Source organism: Macrotis lagotis, chromosome 4 (genome assembly GCF_037893015.1).
Source record: "Macrotis lagotis isolate mMagLag1 chromosome 4, bilby.v1.9.chrom.fasta, whole genome shotgun sequence".
Classification (NCBI taxonomy): Eukaryota; Metazoa; Chordata; class Mammalia; order Peramelemorphia; family Peramelidae; genus Macrotis; species Macrotis lagotis.
This window is the reverse complement of record NC_133661.1, coordinates 54,439,397-54,463,134: the sequence shown is the minus strand read 5'-3', so window position 1 is coordinate 54,463,134 and position 23,738 is coordinate 54,439,397. Positions and strand designations below refer to the sequence as shown.

Genomic DNA, 23,738 nt, shown 5'->3' with positions numbered 1-23,738 from the left:
TGAGAGGAAACTGCTGCTATGGTTTGAGAGAGGGAGAGAGAGAGAGACAGAGAGACAGAGACAGAGACAGAGACAGAGAGACAGAGAGAGAGACAGAAACAGAGAGAGACAGAGGCAGAGTCAGAGACATATGGGGGGAAGGAGAGAAGAAAAAAAAGGAGGGAAGGGGAGGAGGAGGGAAGAGGAAGGGGGAGGAGGAAGAAGAAGAAGAAGAAAAGAACAAGAAAGAACAAGAAGAAGAAGGAAGAGGAGGGGAAAGGAGGAGGGAAGAGAAAAGGGGAGGGGGAGGGGGAGGGGGGAGGGGAGGGGAGAAAGGGGAAGAAGGGGAGGGGGAGGAAGAAGAAAAAAGAAGAAGAAGAAGAAGAAGAAGAAGAAGAAGAAGAAGAAGAAGAAGAAGAAAAGAAGAAAGAGAGAGAGAAAGAAAGAAAGAAAGAAAGAAAGAAAAAGGAGGAGGAGGAGGAGGAAGAAGGATGAGGAGGAGAGAGAGTTTCTGGTTGTCTGATTGGTATCACCACCACCCCTTCTATCCCCTTTATCATGGTGGTCCATGGAACCTGCAACTAGGGAAGCTTGCACCAAAACCCTTGGATGCTTTTGCCCCATTTGAGTTCTTTTAGGTAACTACATATCCTGAGGCAGATATTTTCAGGACTGGAAGTGACCTTGTGAGTTTGAGAGGTTTAAAGATATTCTGGGAGGACAAAGTTGAATAGAGGCTAGGGAATAGGGAGTTTGAGATCTCTCTCACAACTATTCTGTTGATCTTGGAGGGCAATCACTGATGTAAATAGGCCTATCCCAAGCTGGGATGTTTTATAAAGATAGTGCTAAGCAGGAGTGGAATGCAAAAATATCGAATTAGTTTTTGGCAGATTTCTTTATGTGCTATTAAGGTCATGTCAATTTCCACCTCATAGCAGAGTATAACAGTAGTTATATGGTTGGTTCTTGTCCTTCGTTATCAAAGTAGAGCAAAATGACATCACTGTTTGAGACAAATGACAGTGTGTCCGACTGTGGCTGATCAGACCAATACGAGCTCAGAATGCTCTACCACATATTGGGCACAAATATTTCCTCTTCTCTCTGCCTACTCCAAGGGCAGAAAAGGAGGCTAGAAACTTAAGGATGCCCTGCTGGAGTGGGGGGAAAGGGAGGAGAAATGGTTTGAAGATAGCCACTTGCAAAAGGCCCTATTCTTTCTCCCAGCTCCTAGTGAAACCTTAGAGAAGATCAAATCCAGCTCCCTAATTATATCTCCCTCACTTCCCACCTCTTTTAGCCCAGTTCAAATAGATTTTAGCTGTTTAGTCACTTCCCTTCTGGGTTGGGCACTACCTTAAGGCCTGAGTCACCACACAGGTGTGAGGGAGGAAGCCAAGACATTCCACATCGATCTGCCCTGGGGTAGATAGAGGTTGAGGACCCTGAGGGTGTGGGGTAGAACTCTTTCCTCCTCCCCCCAACTGTACCTGAGGATTGTATTAAATAATTTCTGATGTTTTTCCTAGTTTTTAAAATTCTACATGTTTGTGTCTGAGCATGGAGGCCCCAGGGAAAGGAACCCAAGCTTCTTGGCATAGGACCAACTATTCCTTCCCCCATCCTCGTTCACCATCTTTTTTAACTCCACCCTTCCTTTCCTTCCTTTGTACAGTGGCTTAAAAAAAAAAAAGGAAAGCTAGTCCCATCCTTCACCAGGAACCCCCTGGGAAAGCCAAGCAGAGAGCAAGACATTCTAGGCAGTGCCCATTTGCCTTTAGTCTCTTTTGGTTAACCTGACCTGCAGACCAAAGGCTCCTGATATCTGCCTTCTTTCTGTTCAACAGAACCTCACAGCTGCGTTGGGGAAATCAATGGGGGAGGGACAGGGTTTAGGAGAATAGTCAAATGAAGCATCAACTACTCAAACAGGGAGGGGATGATAATGATAACAATAATAGCATTTTATATAGCTTCTATTGTATGAAAGACCCTATTGTAAGTTACTTACCCAGGATCATGCAACTAGGAATTATCTGAGGTGAGATTTGAACTCAGGTCTTCCTGGCTCCTGATCCAGAAACTTATCCACTCTAATACCTAGCTGCTACTCATCAAATGGTAGATCAAAGGGTTGGAGGAGAGATGTTCAGATCAGAGCAGATCAAACTAACCCAGAGGGCCCTTAGTATCTTCCTTGGAGATTCTCCTCATCAGAGATTCTCTAACTGAATTTGAGTTTCAAGGAACCTCTAATCATTGCATCTTCAGTTGTGCTGATTTTCTTCTGTAAAATTATAACCTTTGTTGTGTCTTGGATCCATTTGGCAGTTTGGTTGAAGCCTGTGAACCCTTTACCAGAATAATCTTTTTAAATATATAGAATTACAAAAGAAAGCAATTATATATTCTGTGTATGGATTTGTTTTTTAATATTTTGAAAACTGTATTTCAATATAATTGGCCTCTGTAAGCTTATGTGTCTTATTTTGTGTGTTTAAAAGCTTTATTATGAGAAGGGGTTCATAGGCTTCCTCAACTGCCAAAGAAACCTATGAACTAAAAAATGTTAGGACTTCTGAAATGATCTAACCCTTTCATATTACAGGTGAAGACACTAAGACTCAAAAAGGTCATGACTTAGCTAAAGTCACATAGCTAGTAACAGGGATTCAAATCTATAATGTTTTCTTTTTCCAGAAGTATTCCCTGATTAACCTTACCAACTTCTCTTATTTCTTCACTCTCAGTTGCCTCACTTTGCATGGGTCCTTTTCATTTGTTTTCTCTATGTCCGATTTGGAGTGGAGAAAATCAAGGGAGCTGAGTAAGGAGATTGGAAAGGCCAGTTGATGAGTGAAGAGAGAAACTTAATTCTTGACCAGGATGAATGACTGGGTCTGCTGATGTTGAACTGGTTATTTTTGAAGAGGGGAAGAAATGAGGGTGAGGAGGAAAGGAGAGAGAAAAGGAAGAAAAAGAAAGAAAAGAAGAAAGAGATGAAAAAAGGAAGAGGAAAAAAAAGAAAGGAAGACCAGGAGAGGAAAAAAAGAGGAGAGATAGGGAGCATGAGGCTGTGAGGGAGCTGGTCAAACTAGGTGAGATTCTTTTGTTGTCCCAGACCTAGAGGTACAGTATCAGTGAGCTGGTATGGCTGGTTGGCTCCCACACTGAATCTCTCACTATTCTTCTGAGTTGTGTATATCCCTTAAAATATCTTGTGTGCTGGGTTGAACTGCCTATAGTTGGAGGTTCAGTGACATATTCACTAGGTCAGAAACAGCACCATCTATGATCCCTCCTGAACCTGTTCTAGATGAACCTGTGTCAGAGGTCATGGGACCCTGGCAATCAAAGGTTGTGAGATGAGAGAAGGAAAAATTTGAGACAAATTATCAAATGACATGGAATTCTTGTTTTCAGAAATATTTTATCTTGGTTACTAAAGATCTGTTTGCGAGCAACTAGGTGGTTCAGCAAGTTTAAAGTCAGGAAGGCTCATCTTCCTGAGTTCAAATCCTGCCTTAGGCACTTCCTACTGTGTGACCCTGAGTAAATCACTTATCCTTGTCTGTCTCAGTTTCTTCCTCTATAAAATAAACTGAAGGGGCGGTTAGGTGGCACAGTGAATAGAGCACTGGTCCTGGAGTCAGGAGTACCTGAGTTCAAATCTGGCTTCAGACACTTAATAATTACCTAGCTGTGTGGCCTTGGGCAAGCCACTTAATCCCATTTGCCTTGCAAAAACCTAAAAAAATAAAAAATAAAAAAATAAAATAAGCTGAATGAGGAAATGGCCAACTGCTCCAGTATCTCTACCAAGAAAACCTCCAAAAAGAGTCATGAAAAGTTGTACGTGACTGAAACAAATGAACAATAAAAAATCTACTAAAAATCTCCAAGAATACTAACATACAGACACCATTCATTTTCATATATAACTCTTACTCGGTTCTTAGTTATTATTTGTTGGTGGACAGGCACAGAAATGGTCCAACCCTTGGAATCTCAGACAAAATGCATTTTTCTATAGAAGAGTCCCCTTTGAGTATGGAATTGTGTAGGAAAAGGGAAAGAAAAGAAGAAGGGGTAGAGACTGGAAGTGGAAATCATATAAGCACAGGGTGACCCCAGGATATGTGAGATCAAAATGCTGGAGGAGAGATGCCTAGATCGTATCTCACCAGCACCAAAGACTTTTGATATCTTTTACTTAGAGGCTGTCTATGATTGAATTCCAAAGCCCCTTCAAATATTACCTCCTCAAAATCAAAGCAATCCATAGTCATATGAAAAATTGCTCCAAATCATTATTTATTAGAGAAATGCAAATTAAAGCATCTCTGAGATACCACCTCACACCTCTCAGACTGACCAATATGACCAGAAAGGACAATGATCAATGTTGGAAGGTATGAGGGAAATCTGGGACACTAATACATTGTTGGTGGAGCTGTGAACTCATCCAACTTTTCTGGAGAGTAATTTGGGATTATGCCCAAAGGGCAACAAAAATGTACATACCCATTGACCCAGCAATACCACTACTGGGTCTATACCCTGAAGAGATTTTGAAAATGTTTAAAAACGTCACTTGTACAAAAATATTTATAGGGGGTGGCTAGGTGTCACAGTGAATAGAGCACCAACCCTGAAGTCAGGAGTACCTGAGTTCAAATCTGGCCTCAGACATAGCTGTGTGGCTTTGGGCAAGCCACTTAACCCCATTTGCCAACTGTAGTATATGTGTGTGTGATGGAACACTATTCTATTAGAAAGCAGGAGGGATGGAAATTCAGGCAAGACTGGAAGGATTTGCATGAACTGATGCTCAGTGAGATGAGCAGAACCAGAAGAACATTGTACACCCTAACAGCAACATGGGGTTGATGATCAACCCTGATGGACTTGCTCATCCCTTCAGTGCAACAACCAGAGACAATTTTGAGCTATCTGCAATGGAGAATACCATCTGTATCCAGAGAAAGAATTGTGGAATTTGAAGAAAGACCAAAGACTATTACCATCAAATTAGAAAAAAAAACCCATTATATTATTATGTAATTTTACTATCTCATACATTATTTTTCTTCCTTAAGGATATGATTTCTCTGTCATCATATTCAGCTGAGATCAATGTATAACATGGAACCAATCTAAAGAGTAACAGAATGCCTTCTATGATGGGTGGGGGGAAGGGAAGCAAGAATGAAGGGAAAATTGTAAAACTCAAAATGAATAAAATCTTTCTTAAAAAAAATTACCTCCTCAACCATGGAAATCTTCCCTATACCAAGTTTTACTTCAGTCAAATAAATTTAATTATTCTCTCTCACCTCCTCTCCCAAAAGCCCTTTATCATTTCCTTAACTTGAAATGATCTTCCCTCTCCCCCATTGAACCCTGTAGGAAGAACTACTTTGGCAGTCTCATGGAATATGGATTAGATGGGGTAGAGACTGGACATCAATTATTCAGGCAATCAGTAATCATTTATTAAGTTCCTTCTTTCCATACTCTATGCTAAACACTGTGCAAAGGTCTGGAAGTATAGAGAAAGGCAAAAGACAGTCCCTGCTGTCAAGGATCTCAAATTATAATGGAGGCTCTTGCTAATAGATTCTTGGTAAGAAGTAATAAGGATGATGGTCATATGAATGGAGAGAAGAGAGGGATGCCAGTGATGTTGTGGAGGTAGATTACAGAAGATATGGGAACTGAATACATAAGGGAGATAAAAGAGAGTAAGGGTATGAAGATGAGCTGCAATCCAATCCAATCCCAAATCTTCAGAATTCTTTTCATTTATGCCATACTTAATTCAGTAAAATAATATGAAAATGATGACCTATTATTACTGCAAAAACCATCTTCCACTATTGCCCCATTGTGACACGAAGGTGATTGAATTTTCTAAGACTTTGCCAATGGGATATAAAATCTGGCAAGGTCTATCAATATTGCAAGGCTTCAAATTTGTGTCTCTCATTTGAGGACTAACCTACCAAAGTTTGGAAAACTCCATCACTGGATAATGCATCCAGGTAATACATTTTTCAGTTACTGAAATAATCAGAAATTCAGTTATCTTTGTAATGAATTAAACTTAGAAATTCAGTTTCTCCTGTTAATCACAGTTCTATTCTTACATCAAGGAAATCTCTTACCCTTGAAGCATATCTAATTTGTTATCTTGTCTGCTATCTCTAACCTTGCAGGTGGACTTTTTCCTGGGAAAAAGAAAATGAACCTTTCTGAGTTCTCTTAAGTCTTGAAAATGAGAGTGTCCCTTTCTATATGTCTAAGCTCTGGCCAAGTCTTGGGAGTGCAGAAAGACAAAAAAAAAAGGGAATCTTTTCCCTCAGACCACATAATTTTATGGTATCCTAAACTAATAAGAAACTGATTTTATGATTAAAATGTGAGTTTACAAATTGTGGTTGGAATGTTTTTATAAATGCTGGAATATTTTAGTGAGTTTGGATTAGCATTCTTTAGAATTTGTGCAAGAAAATTAAGAACATAACTGTGAATGTTGCATGAACCTTTTATCACTCTTCCCCCAGAGAGTGAAGATTTATTGTTTTACATTTATGAGAGGAGGATCATTTTGCTTATTAAAAAGAAACTAGTTTGAAAGTGCAACTGTGTAGTACGGGGTGTAAAATGTTGGGCTTGGACACAGGAAGACTCATTGTTTTGAGTTCAAATCTGGCCTCATCACCTACTAGCTGTGTGATCCTGGGCAAATCACTTAATCCTATTTGCCTTAGTTTCCTCATCTGGAAATGAGGAAATGAACTGGAGAAGGAAAAGGCAAATCAACTCCAGTATCTTTGCTAAGAAAATCCAAAATGAGATCATAAAGGGTCAGACTGAACAACAGCAAAAGTTTTGAAAATAGTATCAGTGAAATTCCAAAGTGAAAAAAAAAAGGTTGTAACTGACAGTTTGAATAGCTTTGGCACTTAAGAACTTAATTGTTAACTCTTTCCTGGCTTCATGGAAAAAGATAAAAGTGTGCAAAAATCAAGGAACAACTAAAAAGTAAATAAATTTTACTAGAAGAGTACATCTAATTATATATTTGGGATTTTTTCAGATTAAAGTTAATTACAAATCAATGTAGAAAGAAATTTTTTAATTGAGTATGTTTTGCATTTAGAAATTTTGCTGTAAATTATATTAGATTCCCCAGTGAGAATATAGTTATTAATTGGAGTAGATTTCAAACAACTTGTCAAGGAGAAAATGAGACTCCTACCCATGTTTATAACAGATTATATAAAAGCATTAGTCAGAACTAGATTCATCCAACCATAAGATGCAGAAATTATTAACTGTGCCTTTGTCACTCAATCCCTGCTGAGAATTAAGTTGTCTGTCTTTCTTTTCTAGCCTTAGGTGGCATTAGAAGGGGATAGATGAATTTAAGATCCATAGATGTATATGACAGAAAGGACTAAGGAAGGGAAAGTCTAAACCAGCATCTCCACCCCAATCCCCAGGTAGGTTCTACCCCTGAGAACTACTCAATATTACAGGCTAAAGAAGGGGAAATCAGTTTAGGCTAAATTTTAAAACAAGTTTAATATTTTTTATTAAAGATTTTATTTGAGTTTTACAATTTTTCTCCCAATCTTACTTCCCTCCCCCACCCCACCCCCACAGAAGCAATCTGTCAGTCTTTATTAACAAGTTTAACTGTCTTCTTTCTTGCCCATGAAGAGAAGTTTATTTAAGGGAATAACTTGAATGTAAGTGGAATTTAATTTGGAAAAAAAACTTTATTTTTTATATTTATATTATGAACAATATAACAGAACTTAATTGTTAGAAATTAGGAATGTTACAAAAAAGTATTTGATAAGAAGGATATTAGAAATACTATGTAGTTATTCATTTTGGTTTTTTAAATAGTATTTTATCTTTTCCCAGTTTCAGAGAGAGAAAATTTTAGCATTCATTCTACAAGACTTCGGGTTTCAAATTTCCCTTCCTCATTCCCTCCCTTTCCCTCTTCTGATAATGATAGGTGGTTTGATATATTTAAATATGTGCTATCAGGTGAAACACATTTCTATTAGTCTCAGTTTCGGAAAAAGAAACAGATCAAAAGGAAAAAATAATCACAGAAAAAGAATAAAGTAATTGAAAAAATATGCTTTGATCTGCATTCAGAGTTCATCAGTTCTTTGTCTGGATTTGGATAGCATTTTCCTTCATGACTCCTTTGTGCTTGTCTTATCTCATTGTGTTTCTAAGAAGAGTTGGGACATTCATAGCTGATTATCACACAATATTGCTGATACATTGTTTTTCTGGTTCTGCTCAGTTCACTTTGTATCAGTTCGAACAAGTTTTTCCAGATTTTCTGCATAGTTAGATTCCATTACATTCATATATCTATGGTATTCTTTTTTAATATGGGCACTATAATAATATATTTATAATATGAAATTATTTAAAGATAGTATATTAAAATTCTGACCTTGAAAGACCATTAGAAGTGTATGTTTTACCAACTAGATGATTTTGATTACATTAAATTAAAAAGCTTTTGCCCAGATAAAACCACTGTAACCAAGATCAAAAGAAATGTAGTAAATTGGGATACAATCTTTACAACTACTGATTCTGACAAAGGACTCATTTCTAAAATATACAGAGAACTGTCATATATTTTTAAAACAAAAAGCCATTCCCCAATCGACAAATGGTCAAAGGATATATGCAAAGGCAATTTATAGATGAGGAGATCAAAGCAATCTATAGCCATATGAAAATTTGCTCTAAATCATTAATTATTAGAGAAATGCAAATTAAAGCTTCTCTGAGGTACCACCTCACACCTCTCACACTGGCCAATATGACCAGAAAGGATAATGATCATTGTTGGAAGGGTTGTGGGAAATCTGGGATACTATTACACTGTTGGTGGAGCTGTGAACTCATCTAACCTTTCCGGAGAGAAATTTGGAATTATGTCCAAAGGGCAGCAAAAGTGAGCTTACCCTTTGACCCAGAAATACCACTACTGGGTCTATACCCTGAAGAGATCATGAAAAAAGGGTAAAAACATTACTTGTACAAAAATATTTATAGCAGCCCTGTTTGTGGTGGCAAAGAACTGGAAATTGAGTGAATGTCCTTCAGTTGGGGAATGGCTTAGCAAACTGTGGTGTATGTATGTCATGGAACGCTATTGTTCTTTTAGAAACCAGGAGGGAAGGGAATTCAGGGAAACCTGTAGGGATTTGCATGAACTGATGTTGAATGAGATGAGCAGAACCAGAAAAACACTGTATACCCTAACAGCAACATGGGGGTGATGTTCAACCTTGAAGGACTTGCTCATTCCATCAGTGCAACACATGGGAACAATTTGGGGCTGTCTGCAAAGGAAAGCGCCATCTGTATCCAGATAAGATGTGGAGTTTGAACAAATTTCAAGGACTATTCCCTTTAATTTAAGAAAAAAAACAGATATCTTATTGTCTGATCTTGTTATCTCTTATACTTTATGTTTCTTCCTTAAGGATATGATTTCTGTCTTATCACACTCAATTTGGATCAATGTACAACATGGAAACAAAGTGAAGACTGACAGATTGCTCTCCATGGGGGGGGGGGGGGTAGGAGGAGGGAAGTAAGATTGGGGGGAAAAATTGTAAAACTCAAATAATATCTTTAATAAAAAATAAACAAAAAAGAAGTGTATGTTTTAGCTATTACATGAAGACTATAAACTCATGAACCCTAAAGAAGGGGATAGGAATACAAGAATACAACTTTAAATCTTTGGCACCAGAGGAATGGGCCTAAACTGTGAAGTTAGGAGCATAAGACCCTTGGGAAATTTACGATTTTGATTTTTGTGATTGTAAATCCAGATTTGATGTGGTAAAAGTTTGTCCTGAAACTAAATTACAATACAGTTGGTCATTAAGGCAAAGTGCTAAGAAAACACGGATCAAGGAAAACCTGAGTTAAAAATCCAGTCTGTGAATTTGTCGCCTATAGGATTTTAGGCTTGTAATCTCATCTCTATTTACCTGAGTTTACTTATCTATAAAGGGAATAAAAATAGCACCTGCCTCCCAGAGTGGTTTTGAGAATCACATGATTATGAAATACTTAACTAGACAGTGGCACGTGGTAAACACTATGTAAATGTTGATTGCTGTTATTTCTTTAATAGAATTTACTTGCTCCATACCAGATAACTCTATACTGGATTTTGGATGTGATTAATCTAAAATGCCAAAGGTGATGAGGTGAATATTTTTTTTTTAGGTTTTTGCAAGGCAAATGGGGCTAAGTGGCTTGCCCAAGGCCACACAACTAGGTAATTATTAAGTATCTGAGGCTGGATTTGAGCCCAGGTACTCCTGACTCCAGGACCAGTGCTCTATCCCCCATCTAGCCTCCCCCCGTGAATATTTTTCTAAGTAAGATAATTTGGAAATGCATTTGACTGACTTGATATCATCTTACTACTATTAAATTTTGTTTCTGTTTTAAATTCATGACATTGTGAATATTATTATTAATAGTATATTATGTTCCTTCTATTAGAAATGCTGTTAAGAGGATGATAACATTGTGTTATTGGAGAATCTCACTCTTTGATTTGGATACTATGAAATTATTAAGATGCTTGAAGCTGTTGTCATAATATCAAAACTAATGAAAGATTTAATTGGCAGTATTTTAAAAGGGGGGAATGACAATTATTGAGTTTGCATGTGTGAGTGTGTGTAGGGGTCTGTGTGTGTGTGTGTGTGTGTGTGTGTGTGTGTGTGTGTGTGTAAGGGGGAGAATTAGAGGAAGAGAGACCTTGTAAAATCTCCATTACGGAAATTCCCAAAGACCATTCAGTATGGTAAAAAATGGTTGAAGTCAGAAATGGTAGAGGAGTATTCATGCAATGAAATCACAAATCCTAATTGGTTACTTGATTAGATCATCTTTAGTTCATCATTATATCTAAGTCATGTATGACTAAAAAAGGAATTGGACTGGTCATATAACTAGACCAAGGTAAGAGAATTGCACTAGTAACCACAATGTTAAAAATATAATGGAAGGTTTTCAGAATATTGGGTAGATGCCCTACACAGAGACAGTAGTTCAGAGTGGATCCCAGAAAGGAATATGTAAGAATCAGGTTCTGTGCCCACCAAGACTATTGAAGTAATAGCTAGTACTTACAGAGTACCTTTAGATTTTCAAAATAACAAAAAATGAAAGCAAGAAAAATCCTTACATGTATAGGTTCATTCAATCCTCTGGTGACATAGTTGCTATTAATTATTATCCCTATTTGTAGAGGAAAAAAACTGAGACTCAAAGAGATTACATGATAAGTCAAATGAGAAGATACCTGTGCTATCCGTTGTAAACTCTAGAGTGCTATATAAAGAATAAAACTCGTATTTACATAGTACTTTAAGGATTTGCAACTTGCTTTTCAAATATTATCTCATTCGATCCTCACAACAACCTTTTTAATGGATGAAGAAACTGAGGTTAGGAGAAGATAAATAATTTTCCCAGAGTCACAAAGTTGGTAGCATTTGAGGTAGGATTCGAATTTAGTTCTTTCTGACTCCGGGTCCAGCTCTCTAGGCATGGTACCACCTAACTGTTCCCACCTATTGCTATTTACCCAAACCCTCTTCTGGGTTCCAGGGCAAGCTCTTGAAAACTTCTCTCTCTTTCCCTCCTTCTCCCTTTCTCTTCCTCTCTCTCCCTTCTCCATTTCTCTCTCTCTCTCTCTCTCTCTCTCTCTCTCTCTCTCTCTCTCTCTCTCTCTCTCTCTCTCCCCCCCCCCTCTCCCTCACTCTGTGTCTCCCACAAACACTACCCACAAAAACTTCCTTCCCCTGGACTAATGACAATGTGTCACAAGGTAGAGGAGATTTTGGAGAAGTCAGAGTCAGAACCACAGTCACAGGATTGGAAGTAACTCAAGATTATTATTGGAATGACCATCATTGGAGGCTTTACCCTATATGGAGTGAAGGGTACAGAAAAGCTCTTTGCAGCTCTCTCCCCAGGCTAGGCAAGGTCATGGATGTTTGACCTTGTAAAGATGTAGAAAGTTACAAGGTGACTTGGGGGCCCAGGAATATCTCTCCTGCACTGATGCTTGACATTCCTTCTTTAGTTATTAATTTATTTGGGTAAACTATTAAGTCATTGACACCCTAGTATGAATTAATTAGGTGGGTTTTTTTTCCTAGACAAAAGAAGAACATTCAGCCTCTGCTCAGAGGAGAGACAAGGGAAGGGAGAGAAAAAGTTAAAAAAAGATATTGATCAGTGAAGACAAATTTTTATTATTCCATAGATTTATCTTTGACTTTAGTTGGGAGGTAGATATTGCAGAAAGCTTTCAAATCCTACTATAATAAATCTCTCTAAAACTAAGAGTTAACCAAAAAAGTTGTTATTCTTAGTCAGGGATGGAATTTCCACCCCAGGTTGTTTACATCTTTGAATATATTATTTATTTATTTATTTATTTTGGGTTTTTTGCAAGGCAAATGGGGTTAAGTGGCTTGCCCCAGGCCACACAGCTAGGTAATTATTAAGTGCCTGAGACTGGATTTGAACCCAGGTACTCCTGACTCCAGGGCAGTGCTCTATCCACTTTGCCACCTAGCTGCCCCTCCTAATTCCTTTTTGCTTCCTTCCCTTTACATGATTCTCCCAGATTTGCTGTGACACAGCAACATTTCCTCCTTACTCTATGTTTGAAGCTTCAACCACACCAACAACATTTCTCCTCTGTGTTTGGTCCAAGTGGACAATCCAACTTTTCAATTCCTAGATGTTTCCTTCTGGAGGAAGTACATCATGAATGGAGACCAAACCAGGAACCTGGGAGTGGAGAAGGCCGCTGAGTCTTCCCTCAGGTTGTTGTAGTAGTACTGTAAACGGAAATAGTTGCAATGGAATCCAGATTGCAGCAGAAGATAAAAAGATTAGCACAAGAGTGATGTTAAATTCTGAATTGAGTTGCACAAATTGACCTTCCTTTGGGGTGATCCTTCAAAGCAAAATAGAAATCCAGATTTGAAGTGCGGTATATGTGGGGAAATTATTTGAAATTCCAATGAACTCTACCCTTAGCGCAGAAGTCCTACAGTAGAAGAATGCAACACTTTCCCCATTTCTCCAAGATTGGGAGAACACTTAGAAATGGAACCTGGTTTCATCTTCAACAAAGAAGTCGATTCTTTTGGGAAGTGGTTGACTTGTAGCAACTACTAATCAGGAGGTTAGAAGCAGCTGGGAAACGATAAAGGGTAAACTGGAAAAGAGTTTGCAAAAAGAGTTTATTGCCTTATTGCTTAACCAGTTCCTGGGGCTCATATTTCCTGTTTTCAGTTTCTACAGAGCCCCAGCACCCAAGGTGCTCTTGCCTGGACAGGATGGTTCCTGGCACCCTGGGAAGAAAGAATAGGAAGAGACTTGAAGAAGCTACTCAGTTTGGGCTGGGCCTCATAGCTGCTCCCTGGGTCTTTCCTGAACAAATTCTTTCAATAACAATAAAAACTCAACCAACTCTAGTCTCACACCTAGAGAGGAAAAAGTGGAATGGTTTGATGGGAGTCATGAGAGCCCTCTAAAAACATGGAACAGAAGAGGATACTGAGTCCCCCTTAAATTATACCCAGAAACAGCAGAGATACATTCAGAGATGGGTATCATGCTTGCCTCCTACTCACCACCATCCTTCCAAGTTAATTATTCCATCCTCATGTACCCACTCAAGACAGTGGTGGTGGTGAGGAAGGAGGTAAGATTGACATATCTTTCTAATATCATGGATAAGATATATCTCCCAGAACCAGGTGTCTGATATATAGAGAACTGTGCTTTTAGGAACTCTGGCTGAAGGAACTGGAACATTGGTAGTGCCTAATTCAATGCTTAATTGTTGATTGATTGACACAAGCTAGGGATTTTGTTTTTGACCCAAGAACCTCCTCCTTTGGAATCCTCTTTGTAGCTAGGCCAAGACTGGTGTGATTATGATGTCAAGGAAGACTTCCTTAGGGTCAGGACTCCCTAGCTGCTGGCTAAATGCTCACTTGGTGGCCTCAATCCCTCTCTCTACCTGCCAAGATATATCTGTTCAGCTTCCCCTGAGTGCCTGTCTTTGAGAAATTTGGGAATCAGAAACTGGTTTTTAGCTGGCACAGAAGTCTGATCCCAAAGTCCCCCTCTGCTTCACTGTAGCTTGTTTAAGGGTCTCAGTATCCCCATCTGTTAAAAGGGGAAAATGTACAGATGGGAGGTGATTGAGTTCATTCTCTGAACCATCTTTACTTGTTTAGGGAACAGAACTAGGTGACTGGGCAAAGAAGGCAGTTAAGGACATAAGCTTGGGCTTGGGATGGGAGCTAGGATCTCTTCCATCTAGGAGCTAAATTATGTAGTTTACTGATATTACTGTCTTTTCATTTGTGAAGCTCATCTATCTGACGATTTCTCTTACGGAAACAGCTCTATCAGAGAATCTTTGTTTTAGAAGGGATTTCCAATTTCATTTAATCCAAGGCAGCCCACGTTCCTTTCAGAACACATTTAAGTGTTCCGGCAACCTCTTCTTGAATAGCTTAGAAATGAGAAACTTATTACCTCATGAGGAAACTCATTTCATTTTAGGACCTGCTATCATTTCCATCCCCTCCCTCCCCAAGAGAAAGTCAAAACCTTTCAGAGGAAAGAAATGTTTTTATTGATGGTGTTCATGTGATACTACAAAAATAAAAATAAATAAAAAAATAATTATTAAGTATGTAGTCCAAGGGGCCAGCCCTCATGCCACAAAGTAAGATTTGGATAAACAGGAAGGGTATTTATCAAAGAGGAATAAGGATTTGGGAGAAACATAGACATTTAGTGTCTCTCACAGTGGTCCCACCCCTCTCATAACTGGTTTGAGCAGGGGCAAGACTAGGAATGTCTGAGAAGTACGGTTGTCTACACAGCCAGGGGAAATACCCAAGAGCACATTCCCAAGACCAAAGAATATTCTAATGCTCACACAGATGGTCACATTCAAAGCTGTGTGCAGAGGGACACAAACATTCTACCTCCTGAGTAGTCCACTGGGGGGACACAGACCCTTCCCATTACTTCATGAGGGTCCATACCCCAATGTCTATTTCCTCACTGGCCATATAGTCCCATGAATTCTAAGGGCCCTGAGCTCACAGTACAATTTATAATTGTATTTTGAATATACCTGGACATGGCTTCCATGGTAAAGGCAGACTGCTCTGGAGAACTGACTTCTTCCTCTCTAGATTCAGTTGGGGATTCACCATTAGGAAATAACCAGATGGTCTTAGGAACCTAAGATCTCTCTGAAAACTCTAAAATATCTGCCTCTGACCCTGGTGATCAGCCCCCCGTCCACCCATCTTGGCCAAGTGGTCCAAAATAGTCAGTGCCTGTGTCCCAATATGAAGGTTAAATCTGTTTTCATATTCCCTGGCCGGAAGTCCACATATAGAAAACATCTCTCTAGAGGATGTCTTCTAATAGAGATGACTCCATGACAGAAATGGTCCCATCAGGACAAGAGGGAATAGCATGACCTTCTTCTCCTCCCTAGGCTTCCTAGGTCTCCTCAGATGGGACCAGGAAGGTTTGTGTGGGCCTGGATCCAAGGTAGGAAGTGAGAGACACGAGCATAAACACCGGGCTTGTTCATTGAGGCACAGCCAATGCCCCAGCTCACCACACCAACCAAAGTCATACGGCCATCAGTGGGGCAGACTAGAGGTCCGCCTGAGTCTCCCTAGGAAACAGATAAGAAACAAGATGGTTAGTACCTGGGCAGAAGGATCAGAAATGATAGAATAGGGCTATGTGACAGACAAAGTAGGGAACCTTGCAAGAGACTTGGAAGGGGTGCTTTACTATAAGGTTACATTTTATAAAGGCACATATTTTTAGGGTAGAAAAGTCCATTTTTGTGTTATAGTGGTATTTACTTTGTGGTAATTAAACCCCTTGTATTTCAATGAAGCCTCCAAGCAGCTACTGGGTTCCATGGTGAAGACAGATTGCTCTGGAGAGATGACATAGGGAGTATAATTTATCTTATCCTGGTCTTATTCCAATTCTATTATTTTCATTTTTTCTCTCTCTCTCTTTTTCTGTCTCTTTCAGAAAGAATTCCCCAGAGTTAAAAGCCTCTCATGACATTCTGATCCTCATCTTTAAGGCCTTCATAATCTATACCTACCCTACCTTGTGTACCCTATTTCCTGTTTCTTCCCAACATAAATCCTCTGCTCTAACTGGGCCACATTCTCAGTGTCTTGTAGCTTCGATATTGTCCTTCTCCTCTACCTGGAATATCCTCTTATCTCCCCCTGACCATCAACCAATCAACCAACAAATGTTTATTAAACACTTCCTATGTATCAAGGCTAAAAAAATAAAGAAATGAAATTATTTCTACCTGTAAAGAGCTGGCTTACTCTCATTCAAACTAGATCTATTTATCAATGTCAAGGTCAAATCCTTCCTCACCTACTTCCTTGATGCCTCTACCCTGCATTGTTCTTCCTCTCCTTTTGATCCCTTTATCATTTATAAATTATAATAGACCTTTTGGTATTAACTGTATTCTATCTTCTGGATAGAATATATTTTGTGGGTATTAATCTTGTTTCCCTAATTAGATAATAAACTTCTAAGGTTGTGTCTTATACTTTTATACCCTCACAGCCCCAGGTGTGGAACTGAGAATATAGAAGTTTCTATAAATATATATATATATATATGTATATATATATATATATACATATATATACATATATGTATATATACACATATATATATATTGATGAAAACCTCATAAGACATACTTTCATAGATCACCAACATCAGTATCTTTCCTACTTATCATTTTCTTCTTCTTGGGCATGAAGGTCTGAGATACATGGAGAAGAAAAACCTCTCCTCCATAGGGATAGGCATAGGAAAGATAGTGAGAAACTTTTGGTGAGAGGCAGGGGGAGGAGACAAAGACCCTTCTAGCTCTCACCTGGCAGGCATCTGACTTCCACTGAGGATGAGCAGCACACACCATCTGGGAGGTGATTTCAGAGCCATAGTATTGAGGTTGTTGACATTCCTTGTATGAAATTGGCTTCACAACTGCCATCTTGAGATATTCTGAATAGAGGTAGTCATCTAAAAGGATAGTGGGGATATTGGCTTGAGTTAAAAATATTTTTCTGTTGTCCTTTCCTGACCTCTCTTACCCCCAAATCAGGACTCACTTTCTCTTTCCACCCCCAAATAGCTATATGTGCCTGGGTTATTTCCATTGTCCAATTGCTCCTAGAACTACTTGCTATATCTCTTTCTCTAAAGCCACTATGCCCCTCTCTGCAGACCTCCCAACTTCCCATTATCTGACATTTTCATGTTCTCCTGCTCCAAGCTGAGAACTTTCTCAGGTTTATATAATAGGTCAGTTTGCCTGTAAGTTTATCTTATGGTCCCTGAATCCCACCACCACCCAAGCTTGTCCCAAGAGTAACTCACTATGCATTTCCAATCCGAAACCAGCAATCTCACACTCGCTGCCAAAGGGAATATCATCATATGCAGGGGGGAGGCATATGGTTTGCACAGTCCTAGAGGGTTCTGCACATTTGCCAGTTTTGGAACGGATCTTTAGGAGGGCTGTGGAAAAACATATAGGATGGGGATAATGAGCAGAGACACAGTATTAACATAGTGAATAGGATCCTGGAATTTCAGTCACAAGTATTTGAGTTCAAATCCAGCCTCAGACACTAACTAGCTTTGTACCCCGATACCTAAATCAATTAACCTCTGTCTTATTTTCTTCCTTTATAAAATCAGGTATAAATTGTTGTCCTATGATTGGCAGACCCTAGAGGGACAGTCAAATAGAGGCCTCTTTGACCCTCAGAAGTACAAAATGTTAGCCCTGGAAGGGATCTTAGAGATCATCTAATCAAATAACTCATTTTACAGATTAAGAAACTGAGGCAAAGAAAGAAATGATTCTGCCTCCTAGCTTCCCTGAAGTCTCATATTAAATCTTGCTTTCTTGCATGTTGTCTCCCATTACATCATGAGTTTCTTGAGGGGAGAGAAGAGTTTTTTGGCCATTTTTTTGGTAAATCCAGGGCTTAGCACATAGTAGGGCTTGCTGACTTACTAACTTGGCCATGGTCATATAGGGTTTTATAATGGATTTGAGATAAGAATCTAGTTTCCCCAAGGTAAAATCTAATTCTCTCCTTATTTATTATATCATGTTGCCTCCAAGGACCAAGGGTGGTAATCAGGAAAGGAGGTATCTCTTTTTTCACCTAGGTCAAGTTAGATACCTTCTCCCTGAGGTCAGCTAAAATCCATGTCATGCCACGCCAGCTCAAAGAGCAGGACATTTACCTCTAGAGACCTTGGCCAGGCTATTTCTATTCTTCAACTCTTTCCTCTGCTCCTATCATCCAGACCAGGGCCAGAGGATGCTAGCCCTCTGAAAACCCTAGGATCCCTTCTGGAGAACTGCCTCTGCTGTGGTTTTCACCCAGATGTCATATATAAGTCTCCAAGCAGCTCCAGGATCTCCCTTGTCATTTGAATCCCTCACCAACCCTACATCCCAAGTCCATCTATCCCATGTCATTGTAGTGGAGGAGGATATCTGGGTTTACCCACCATTCTGTCCCCAAGTGCTCTCTTCCTTGGACTCACCAATATCATTGTGATAAGCAGTTTTTCCCTGGCTGAAATTCTCATGAGAAATTAGCTTCTCAATTTCAAACTGCATCTCTCCATGGGTCTCAGATTTAAGCTTTGACTGGCCCAGGTAGAGAAAGTAGCTCTCCCCCTTTTTAAGCTCCCTGTAGGGACAAAGTAGAAAAATGTCAAGAGCCAGTAATCACTAGGAGGCCCCCCTTCCCTTCAGCCCTCAGGAATCATCTAGCCACATTCTACTCTTAGGGCAGTAAGTATCATCCTGGAATGATAGAGAATCATGGTTTTAGGAGAGGGATCCTTGAAGGGAAGGGAGCAGACTTTCTGGGAGGGAAGGAACAGGCAGGGGACAATGGAATCATGGGTCAAGGAAGTAATGTGAGTCTGTGGAAGTCTCTAGGGTGGGGAATCTATGGAGGACATACGTGAAGCAGTGTGCAGCGCTGACCACCCAGCAGGCACTGATGAGGGCACCCCCACAAACAAAGGAAGTACTGCCTCCTCGATAGCGTCTATAGATGGCAGCAAACCAAGGCTGGCTCTCGATGGGTGCCGTGTTTCCCCCAACAATCTTGAAGCGGGGTGTCATTGATTTATGACCACACTGGAATTCTTCTTGTTCTGTGGGGGAGGACAGGGGTTACATGAGGGAGATGACTTGAGGCAAGCCAGATGCCCACTCTCTTCTTCTTCCTCCTCCCTATTGGTCCTATGTCACTATGGGTCAGGCAGGACTCCATATACATCCACTCCTCCCCCAACTCCATCCCCTCTGCTTTTGGGCAAGAATGACTGAACAATGAGTCAGTGTCCAGTTTCAAGGTTCCATAACTCACCAGAGGCACACTGTGGCACCTTGCACTCTCGCATAACCTGCATCCTGCCAACCTGCACATAACACCATGGTTTTCTCTGGTTGTTTGGGTTTCTGAATATAAATAGGAAGAAATAAGAATATAAGGGAGGGGGTTATTCACCCCAACAAAAACTTGTGTTTTCTCTAGAATGGGCCAGGCCTTCGGAATGAAAAAGCAAAAGTGAAATCATCTCGGCCTTCAAAGAACAGACTTAGATTAGTAAAGGTTGGGGTAGAATGGAATACAAAATGAACAAAGATAAGTTCTAGGATAAAGTTGAGGAAACCAGAGAGATAAGAAAAAGAACCAGAGAATGAAAAACTAGTGGACACTCCAGAAAGACCCGGAACTGGTCCTAGAAGTTAAGATATGAATTTTGAAAAAAAAAAAAGAGTTGAAAAGGTGTGGAGTCAACTTCAAGAGAATGAAGTCACAAGCTGCCATGGAAGCAAAAGTTAGGCCTGCTGGGTTTGGTAAATAAGAGTTCACCCCTCTTTTCTGGAATATAGTCTTCCTGAAGGGGGGCAATAGCAAATAATACTAAAGAGGGTAAGTTGGATCTGGATATCTGAAGATTTCAAATGCCCAGGTACAGGAGTTTGCCTTTTTTTTCCCCCCTAGAGACAATGGGGAGCCACCAAGGATTTGGGCCAATGGAGTAATACAGACAGTAATACAGGCAGTAGGAAGCTTATTTTGGTAGGAGGGGAAGAAGGATGAATTAAAGAAGGGGAGAGATTGGGAGTGAGCAGGATGCCGGCTGCATGACTAGAGAGAGAAAATACAAGAAATATGGTGAAGGCAGACTCAGTAGGACTTGGCAACCCATTGGATATGGGATATGGGGTGGGGGTGAGAAGAGAGAAGAGTCACAGGTGACTCAGGGGATGGGAACCTGGGTGACTAGGAGCATAGTGGTAGGCCCAAGAGAAACAGGGAAGTTTGGAGGAGGGGGGCGTTGGGAGAGTTAGCATGCTCCTAATCGGAAGTCTTTCCTCCTAGGCTCTCTAGAGAAGTGAGTGTCTAGCCTGCAGTCCACCCAATCCCCTCGCCTATGCCCTTGACTCTTGGGATTTTCCACAGAAAAATCTTATCTTGCAACACCTCAGCAAGAAGCTAGTGTGATAGGCCTAGACCTAGGTTAGCACAAGATGACATTGTTATAAAAATAAATGGCTGTAAGAAAAACTGTCCGGAAGGGTTAGGCCCAAGAGATACATATGATGCAGTTTACAGTTGTGTAGAAAGCTAGGGAAAAAAGACATTACTGTATGCAGAATAAAGATTGCCAAAGTGAAAAAAGGGGAGGAGTGATGAGACATGGGGGGTACTAGTTGTCAATTCCTTCTCACCTGCAGTAATTGTGCTTCCCCAAACCCAGCTGGATGGCATCTGGTCGGTAGGCATTGTAGTCTTTGGAGGCCAAGACAGCTGAATTCCACTTCAAACAAGTTTTGCCCCATATGTCTTGGTCGACCATTCCTCTGTAAGAGTGACCATTATCTTGGTAGCACTTTTGTGAACTGTCTGAGGGATGAAATGGATAAAAGGAGATAAATTCGATGGGGAACAAGATACAATGCAAGCAATTTAACCAAGCTCCCCGTTCAGGGTGAAAACATAGGAGACAGAGAAGGGGTCTGTCTCCTCCAACCTTGCCCTGCCTCTGGTCACTTCCCTGTATGTGTGGCTTTATAGTAGAAATACGACTATGGTCTTTCCTCCAAGACAGGAAAACCTGGGTTCAAGTCCTGTCTCTGACACATACGGACTCTGTGACCCTGAACAAGTCACTTACCCTCTCAGGTTCTAAGTGACAGAGAAGGTAATGATTATTGTTAGAAGATTTCCTCCTCGAGGAACCTGGGAGCTCCCATACCAGGGAAAGCCCAAGTCCCTCCCGATTCCTAATGCTCTCCTCCCTTTCCGTTTCTTCTCTCTCTAGCCAGGGAGAGAATCTCTTCTGAAATCCCTGGGGCAGCACCCCCCCCCCCGTCTGAGGGCTTTAGGATCACCCCCCCCCCCCCGGCTGAGCGCTTAAGGATCAGCCCCGCCCCCCCCCCCCCCCCGGCTGAGGGCTTTAGGATCAGCCCCGCACCTATCTCGCAGTGCTCCCCAGAGAAGTCTCGCGGGCAGGCGCAGCGATGAATCTTGAAGTACTTGTAGGATATGCACACGCCGTGGTTCAAGCAGCCGCAATCTGCTGGGGACGGGAGAGATGGGGGCAGTGAGGGGAAGCTCCTGGGAGACGCTTCGTTATGGGGGCGAGCGGTAGGAGTGGGCTTCACCCCCCCCCTCCCCTCCGCATAGCGGCGGGCTGGGCAGGGAGTCGCTTCTCACCTGAATCAGGTGCGTGGTCCTGTTTGCTCAGAGCCTAAAAGAAAGAGGAAAGACAATGGTAGGGGTAGAGCTCCCGGACTGTAGAGCCCTTTCCTTTCCCAAACTGGGATGCCGAGACCCAGCTGAACTGGATCCTCCTCCACGCGGCTCTCCCTGGCAGCCCCCAAATCAGCCCCCCCAGCGCTCTTCTCCCTCCTCTACCATCTCGCATCACCTCTAATACACCAAATGTTTTGACCCAGAGGCCATCTAGTTTTCTGCATGCAATAGCTTTACACACACACACACACACACACTCTCTCTCTCTCTCTCTCTCTCTCTCTCTCTCTCTCTCTCTCTCTCTCTCTCATCCACCCCATGGCACACACACCGGAGCCCGGGCAGCCCTTGGTTTTCTTCCTGGGTCATTTCCCCTTCTTTCAGGGGCAGCTGTTGTCTGGGAGAGCTTTTCTTCTGCTCTGCCTCCCTGCCGACACTCCCTCCAGTCCCTTTAGGAACAGTCCCTGCTGCCCGCTGGCCTCTGGGTCCTCGGGCCCATTTTTGCCTACTTTACGGCCCCCGTGGCTCTCCAGGTGCCTGGCTCCTTGCAGCTTCTCCCCCTCCCCTCCACTGGGGACCCTGGAAACCCTCAATCCCCAACCTCCACCCGCAGCGGGGAGCAGCGGGGAGGGCGCACTCACTCTGCAGCCCGAGGCCAGTGCCCAGAGAAGCAGCGAGGCGAGTGAGACCCTCATGGTGGACTTGGGGGAGGCAGGTGACTTCTTGCTCTGGGGACTCAGTCCTGTAAGGGAAGAGAGAGGAGGGTGAGGGGGGCCCTGGGACCCCGGGATCGGGGGAGCAGAGTCTCCCCGCTGCTGAGGGAGCCCGGGCCGCCCAGCCCCTCCGGCCCCGGCCCCGGCTCCGGCTGCTTCTCCCCGGCCGGAGGACGGTGACTCAGCCGGAGCCGGGCCGGGCCGGGCCGCAGCCAGCGCCGGCATCCCCGCCGGAGGCGCCGGCATCCCCGCCGGAGGCTCCGACTCACCGCTCAGAGGCTGGGGCTGCCGCGGGGGTCAAGCTCAAGTTCACTCTGCGTGCGGCTGGCCCGCGTCCGGCTCTGGCTCCGCAGAGGCGGCGCTGCCCTATATGGGATTCCACCCCGCGCTTGGCCCCGCCTCCGGGCCAAGATCCCCCCACCCCCCTTCTCCTCTGGCTCCCTCCCCCTTCCAGTCCCAGCTCCCGGGACTCGGACGGGCGCGCAGGGAGCCCGAGCCCTAGCGCCTGGGACGCATTGCTTCAAAGAGCACAGAGGCCAGGAAAAGGGAAGAGAAGTCTTGGCCAGAAGGCTGCGCTCCCCCGCTGGGCAGTCGGGACGGTGCCCTCCGGCTGTCGTTGCTTCATTTCCCTCCTTTGACGTTGCCCCAAGCAACCGTCCAGCGGCTTCAGTCACCCGCAGGGCGCTGGGAGATTCGGCAATTACTTGTCATCTCCTCGTTGGGGGTTTTTGTTCTTTTGCAAGGCGGCGGGGTTCAGTGGCTTGCCCAGGGCCACACAGCTGGGGAATTAGTAAGTGTCTGAGGGCGGATTTGAACTCAGGTCCTCCTGACTCCAGGGCCTATCCACTGCGCCACCTAGCCGCCCCCTGTCATCCGTCCTTGTTGAGAGAGGAAAGTGGTCCCCAGAGCTGGCCAGGGGGCTGCTGGTCAATGGAGGACCAGAGTTACCTTAGCCTAGCCTGGCTCTGACTCCTCCCCCCACTTTCTTCCTAAGTAGCTGGGTGACTTCACCCTGGCTCCTGTTCAGCAG

The 23,738-nt window shown here is 42.3% G+C and overlaps 1 protein-coding gene across 2 annotated transcripts; it reads right to left on the bottom strand.

The window, feature by feature from the left end:
* Positions 1-14,722: 14,722 nt before the first annotated feature.
* PLAU (plasminogen activator, urokinase) lies at positions 14,723-23,051 on the bottom strand. Of its 2 annotated transcripts, none has more exons than XM_074232874.1 (11): positions 22,978-23,051; positions 22,637-22,737; positions 21,957-21,990; positions 21,715-21,819; positions 20,969-21,143; positions 19,596-19,687; positions 19,185-19,380; positions 18,757-18,905; positions 17,569-17,709; positions 17,063-17,211; positions 14,723-15,805 (listed from the first exon to the last, which is right to left on the bottom strand). In XM_074232874.1, the coding sequence occupies exons 2-11, from the start codon at positions 22,688-22,690 to the stop codon at positions 15,635-15,637; spliced, it is 1,266 nt and encodes a 421-aa protein (XP_074088975.1). In that variant the 5' UTR covers positions 22,691-22,737; positions 22,978-23,051; the 3' UTR covers positions 14,723-15,634. The 2 variants fall into 2 exon arrangements, with proteins under 2 accessions (XP_074088975.1, XP_074088976.1); XM_074232875.1 differs by having other exon boundaries at positions 21,715-21,816.
* Positions 23,052-23,738: the final 687 nt, after the last annotated feature.

Excerpts from the sequence above, each read along its gene's own strand:
- PLAU (XM_074232874.1), bottom strand. The coding sequence starts at position 22,690 with ATGAGGGTCTCACTCGCCTCGCTGCTTCTCTGGGCACTGGCCTCGGGC. Across the intron at positions 21,991-22,636 it reads CACTGGCCTCGGGCTGCAGA|GCTCTGAGCAAACAGGACCA; the intron begins GTGAGTGCGCCC and ends TCTTTCTTTTAG. Across the intron at positions 21,144-21,714 it reads TGGGGAGCACTGCGAGATAG|ACAGTTCACAAAAGTGCTAC; the intron begins GTGCGGGGCTGA and ends TTCATCCCTCAG.